General features: G+C 41.9%; 1 protein-coding gene across 2 annotated transcripts in view; it reads right to left on the bottom strand.

The window, feature by feature from the left end:
* LOC118341466 (unconventional myosin-XVIIIa-like) overlaps nt 1-6,670 on the bottom strand; it is a 31,115-nt gene continuing 24,445 nt past the window's right edge. Inside the window, exons 2-5 of one of the 2 annotated variants that reach the window (XM_035679720.1) lie at nt 4,645-4,759; nt 4,222-4,254; nt 2,214-3,443; nt 1-243 (exon numbers count right to left, since the gene is read on the bottom strand). In XM_035679720.1, the coding sequence (XP_035535613.1) occupies nt 16-243; nt 2,214-3,443; nt 4,222-4,254; nt 4,645-4,683 (1,530 nt within the window). In that variant the 5' untranslated portion in view covers nt 4,684-4,759 and the 3' untranslated portion in view covers nt 1-15. Of the gene's footprint in view, nt 244-2,213; nt 3,444-4,221; nt 4,255-4,644; nt 4,760-6,670 lie in introns of those variants that run through there. The other variant, XM_035679721.1, reaches the window with a different exon arrangement.

The raw sequence follows: 6,670 nt of genomic DNA, 5'->3' as shown, positions 1-6,670 counted from the left end.
TGATTCAATTCAAAGTTAGTCGCAGCTTAACACAAACGTTGGAAATACTGCAGAAAAGGGAAATGGGGGGAAAGTTAGAAGGATTCCGGGCCTTACACTCCGACAAGCCACACGAGTACAAATTCCAGCCAGGAGGCTCAGAGGAAGGCTGGAGGGCTGCGGTACCTGAAGACAATCCTGGGGCTGCGGGGCCGCAGGGGCAGGGGCTTGGACAGAGGACGGAACACTGACTGCTGGCTCCAGCTTAACCACAAAGCAGCCACAGAGAGACAACGACAGCCAGCAAAAGCAGTGTGAGTAAGGCATGGAGAGAAGGGAGGATGGAGGAGGGGAAGAGTGGGAGAAAGAACAAGAGAAAGTCAACATGGAACTTTGGATGAAGAAAATGCATGCACATGGAAACTTGACAGCACAATGGAAAAGTGAAAATGGCTTTGCAATGAGTAAGCATGGGATGAAAATGATTCCTATACACTGACAATGTTTTTTGAAAGTGCAGATCAGTTCACACAACTACAGTTATTGTTACTTGTTGACATTAGTAAGATGTTAACTGAATGGGAATGTGCGATAAAGTGTGGATCCAGAGTGCTGTAAATTGAATAGCTTCAATCATCAATAGATGGATATGTACTGAGCTCCTATGTACTCGACCACCAGGAGTGGAGACATCACTCTGGTTGGTGGGAGGTGTTATGGTTATGGGCAGTTTCCCATTCACAATTGTACTATGCTTTCCAATCTGTTTCAGAGTTTTTCCCCGTACCAATCCAGATGCCATAGTCTGATATTTTATATGACTTGTAGGGTTTTTCTGGAGTCAATCTGTTTGACTGCTGTTCATATATATATTCTTGGAACCTTGGTGCTATCAAGTGAACCAGTTTTGAGCAGAACAATAGTAATCAATGATGTGTCATCAACAGAGCATGTTGCACAGCGTGTAGAAAACTTTGAAAACTTGTTATTTCTGGGTCGGTAAAATAAAGCCAATCAAAACCCAATCCTGTTTTTGCTGTACTCTGATGTCCTGCCTGTCCTAATGTAAGCTTAAAAACTAATAGTTTAAACTCAGGGCCTTCAGTATTTGAGTGTGTAGTAAACTTTCCAATGGGTCTTCAAAAGCAATGGTAAAGAGTCCAAATATTCAGCTGGGGAACTGAGATTCCCTTGAAAAAGCAGGTTTTGGGGTTAGGTTGCCTTGCNNAGTCCACACTCCATATTTTGTGTTCTGTGGGACTTGAGCCAGCGACCCTCTGGTTCCCAAGCCAAGTCCCTACACACTGAGCTACTGCCGGCCCGAAAGATTTGTCACAATAAGTTTGAGAGTCTACAAAAAAGTTTTTTTGCAACCACATCTATAATCTGTCAGTCTGGGAGAGTTGTGCCTGTTCATGTTTTTTTTGTCAGAGTTCCTCTCAAAGAATGCAGCACTGCAGTAATTGGCTCTACATGAGTCTCCTGTTATTACTAGACAAGCTAAACTACTGAAGTCCCTCGTTTGGAGCAGTCTCTGGTGGGACTCTGCCTTTGTAAACCAGGCTTATGAGCAGCTATGTGATATCTCACAGGTGAATAAAAGTAGCAACTGTCCCTGTCTTGATGGTAAACACTGCCACAGAAAGGGGTTTAAGGCTCATAAATCTCACGAAGAGCAAGCTTTTCCTAAAATCTGCAAAACCACAAAAACCTCTGTTGTTTCTAACAAATAAACAGCTGGCTGTTTTGACAGTTTGTGAGGAGGAAATTAAGGGTTAGTGACTGAAAGGTCACCAGAATGGGAAATTGTGGTCAGAATGTAAACACATACCTCCTACTCCCTCAGCAACTACCGTTGAGGTGCCTAAGAGTACAATAGAATAGTTGCTCATAAACTAAAGACAAAAAGAACAAAAGCTGTATTGCCAGCTAAAGTCCCACTGTTAACCAATCGACCATCCAACTATGACTTTGGCCCTACCAACTGTGGCTCAACACAAAAACTATTTGCAGGTAACGTTTCCCTACTTATTCAAAAGTAAAACATATTTTATGTTCCCTTTTATCTTCCATTCCTTGCTTACAATGGCTATCAAGTGACTGTAGAAGTGTGCAACACTGAGGTTACACATACGTCTGTGGTGTTTATTTTAAACATGCATTTCAAATGGCCATGCATTTTCCACACCAATGTCCCAAATGTCGACAAGACATGCAAAGTGTGGACACTGTACCTCTTGCTGACTGACAGCAGGTTGCTGAATGGGAATGACTCCTGGAGGGGGAGACACTGCACCAGGATTGGGGTGGGGGGGAGCAGGGCTCACAGAAGTTGCAAGTGGAGAGGATTTAGGAGCTGGAAATAAACGTAATGGAGGAGAGAGGGAGGAAGATTTTTGGGCCACTGATGTGGTAGAAGGAGGTTTTGCAGGGGTGGGTTTGGCAGCAGCAGCCGGTTTGGGTGCAGGTATGAAGCCAGGAGGTGGAGACAAGGGCACGGGCTTGGGACCCGGGATAAAGCCAACAACCGGTGGGAGCGATGTAGGTCTGGAATGAGTCGATTTGGAAGAAGCTGATGCAGAACACTCAGAAGCCATGCTGGTTGCGTTTACAGCAACCACAGGAGATTTGATTTCCTGTATAACTGGACCAGAGCTTGTCGGTTTGTGATTGACCTCTTGTGGTTTTAGGATGGTTTTATCCTCTCTCTTTTCCTCTGGCTCAACTTTTTCCTCTTTCTTCTCATTTTTCTTCTCTAACTCCATTTTTTCTGGCCGTTCATCCTTGCGTATTCGTGGGCGGGGTTCCCTCGTCCTGCCTCTGACCATGAAGTTTGTCAATCCTCGCGAAATGTCATCTTTCTCTTCTGTTTTGATGACGTCGTGTTTAAAGGAGAACCCTGACACCGCTGGGGTCTTAGACACTGAAGGTGCTGGCACTGTTTTAACTGGTTCAGCAGCAGGTTTGGCTGCTTCCGGAGCTTTGTCTGATGGTTGCGTTGGCACGGCAACCTCGTCCTCTTCTGTGGACAGGACCTTCCTGACGACACGACGAACCACCTTTACTACTTTCTTCCGTGTCAGACCCTGGTCATCTGTAGTATCCATGTGGTTATTGCTGGTGCCTGGATTTTTGATATTACCTTTAGCTGTACCATTAACCATGCTTTTGCCCATAACTCCATTTTGCTCTTGCACACTGTTCATAACTGGCTCTGGACTCAGAGCAGCTTGTGGTCGTTCAGGAATCCTAAACTGCTCTGCTGACTTTGATGGTGGCTCAGGGCTTTTGAAGCGCTCTGGCACTTTAACAGGTGTCCTGACTTTAGGCGGGGAGGGACTCCTGACCCTGGCTGCTGACTCCGTAGGGAAAACTGGTGGGGGACTTTTTGCCCGGAATAACCCCCTGCCAGGGTCTAGAGCTGGCACTGACTTGGCCCGGCTGGGCTGCCCATCACTGTCTGGCTACTCATAGAGAGGAAAGAGAGAAGGTATAAGGACATGAATAATGAAGGAAAATCCAAGCATCATGTCTTTATGCTAACAGCAATCTAAATACTGGTATGTTACATTGAGCTGAACGTGTCTGCAGTCATTATGTCCAACCCTAAACCCAACAGACAGGCCTATTCAATGCAACGTTGATCAAATATTTTGCTTTATTAATAAAAGCAGGCGACCATGGCTTGTAAATTCCCCCTTGTTCAATTTAAACACACAGACCCATTTGATCAGTTTTGGTATCAGATACCTTATGGGTATCACTCACACAACTCTACGAGACAGACAACCTTTAATCCAGAACTACAAAAAACGTCTTTTCAGAAGAGGACTGAACAGCCAGCTGCTTACTACATGCCTCACTGGAAGAAGAACCCTGAAAATCCTACATAGGTATTTTTGAGTAGGGTTTGCAGGGCACTTAAGATGCTATAAAGAAGTATCTAGGAATCACTGCATTAAGCTAATTATCATATCTCATGAACTTGCTCCTACTTATGTACTGATGGTTTTTCTGAATCTACTACAAGCACAAATACTACAAACACTAGTTCAAGTACACTAGTTCACAGAAAAAAGCGAGAGGTTTGTGAGTGTTTTGCCAGGTCTGATCTAAATGATAATATGTGCGATATCAGCTTTCAATTCGTCAAGTTCTATCTAAAAGATACACATGGCTGAGGACCAGTATGTACCCAAGTGAAAACTCTAGTAAAGGATAATACATACAGTATTTACTTACACTTTTGCTGCCTGGCTTGTTTTCTTCTTTGATCTAAATGTGTTGATATAAAAAAGCAGTTCAAAACCTTGTTACTACATAAAACTGTTGTCTATCACACCGTGCAAACCTCGAAACATGCCGCTTTTGAAAAATAATAAAAAACAAGAAATTATTTTTGGACTTCAAAGATCTCGTTCTTTAAACACTTGTCTTACTATTTCAAGAACAAAAGAAGTGTCCAGGAAATGGCATATGTGGCACAAAGTCACAGCAAATGGGTTAAGTACTATAAATATGAGTGAAAGCCATCAAATCCTTAGTGTGATGCAGGCAAAGGCCACACATAGATAAAAAGATACATGTTAATAACTAGTGAAAAAACACTGTAACACCATGCAGAGTGAAGAAGATTGCTTTATGAAATGTCCAAATGACACTTCCCTTTTGCTCCCAGAAGGAAAAGCGAGATGAGAATGCCATGTTGGCTGCTCTGCTGTCATGGGCTGTGATGGATGAGATGAGAGCAGGAGGAGCAGGAGGAGGAGGAGGAGGGGAGCTAGGACAGGAAGAAATGGTGAAAATACACAGAGATGGATGAATAGGAATGAAGACCTTCAGACTTCAGAGTTCATTAAGTGTCAATGTAGGCAGAGCCATATGTGGATGGTAAGGCAATGAATAGGGTAGAGGATGAACAAGAGCAAGTTTAGAGAAATGAAAACAGAAATTGCAAGTATACCACACTCAAAAGGAATCAAAGAAAAACATCCTACTAAAACCTAATAGCATAAAAGCATTCTAGGGAGTCAATCTTGACCCTGGTATTTAAAATCCCTCAGAGGGTTATGCATACTCGTAGCCAGGTCTCCAGACCAACATCATCCCCTAAAAATAATGTACAGGGTCATCTAACTGCTGCTTTGAGACATTTTCATTAACACCATGTTAAGCACAGAATATCCAACAGTTACTTTTAATTAATTCCTCTCGTCTTCATTAATACAATATGGTAAAGTGCATCTCAGCCATGCACCCTTTGGCTGTAGAAGTTCAGAATCAGGCTCGACATGAGTGAGTTAAGATCCAACAGTTCTGTCTGACAGAAGACGAAGAACAGGAACATTAACTGGAGCCAAACGCCAGCACCTGCTCACAGATTTCAGATACTTTGATTCATTTTTGAGCTTCAGGTTAGGAGATATGATGATATATATAGTAAAACAATATAAAGTTGTCTACTGACACAGATTTTGCCGTATCTCTGCCTGTTTGTGGTATATAGACTATAGTGTTTATAGATCAACGTGATTAAATACTTTGATTTGTCTGGATTTGCCATTCATCTGCAAATTATTTTCACAATTGGTCAATGAGTTGTTTAGTCTAGAAAATGTCAGGAAATCGCAAAAAATGCTCATCACAGAGACAAGTGACAATTTCAAATGTTTTGTCCAACCAACAGTCCAAAACTCTTTACATTCACTATCACAAAGGACAAACAAAAGCAGAGAATCTTCACATTTAAGAAGCTGGTACCAGAAGATGTTTCTATTCCACTAGAAGCTTATTAGTCTTTACATGTAATTCATTCATAAAAATACTCTATCTGTAAACAGCCTACTGTGTACTTTATGGTCGACTATATTACCATCAATATGAGAATATAAAGTTGGATATGCTGAGGATTTGATCCATATCACCACTCCTATCTGAGCTGCATTGTGAGTAACGCAAATGTAAGCTGACCATAGCCTGCTCTCTCAGTCTGGAAGCAAACTCCAAACTTTACCTTTAAACTCTAAAGGGGGAGAGTGTTTCATGTTCATAATGTATATTTTATTTAGTTTATGCAAACTATCATGTGTATGCTTTCACATGAGCAGGTACTATATAGAATGAAAGTGATTAGTCCTACCTCAGTTTTTACCTCATTGTTAGTAGCAAAAGAATTTAACAAAATCTAAAATGTGCAATGTACAAACAGGTAGAACAAATGATAGTCTATGGCTCTGTTTGAAAGTTATGCTGAAAATCCAAGGGTTGAACTTATCTAATTGACTTGTTAGAAGCTGTTATGGGCTGGAGGTCTTTAGCTTGATAAGATGAGAATCAACAACCCTAATGCCCCTGCATAACAACTTTTACTGTGTATGGGACAGTGTCCAGGTCTGGCTCTTGGTTAGTGGCTTTTATCAGTGGTCACCGAATTAGCACTCTGACTAACGGTCTTATTTTTGGATTTGACAGTGGTACTGTCCCACATTACTCCCTCAGAGAAAGGCCAACAAGGCCAATCAAACCGGCATAGGCAGGTCATACTGTATCACACATCAGAAACATCTTTTTTTTTTTAAATACTAAGCTGTACACATAAGCAAGACTTAACAATTTGACACCAACTTCATCAAGTTGAGTCATCCTTTATTAATCCCCGTAAGAAAATTCATTCTCTGCATTTGACTCATCC

This window comes from Morone saxatilis, unplaced genomic scaffold (genome assembly GCF_004916995.1).
Source record: "Morone saxatilis isolate NCDOM2014 unplaced genomic scaffold, NCSU_SB_2.0 Contig8, whole genome shotgun sequence".
Lineage (NCBI taxonomy): Eukaryota > Metazoa > Chordata > Actinopteri > Moronidae > Morone > Morone saxatilis.
Note: the sequence above shows the minus strand (reverse complement) of the source record. Positions and strands in the feature narration are given on the sequence as shown.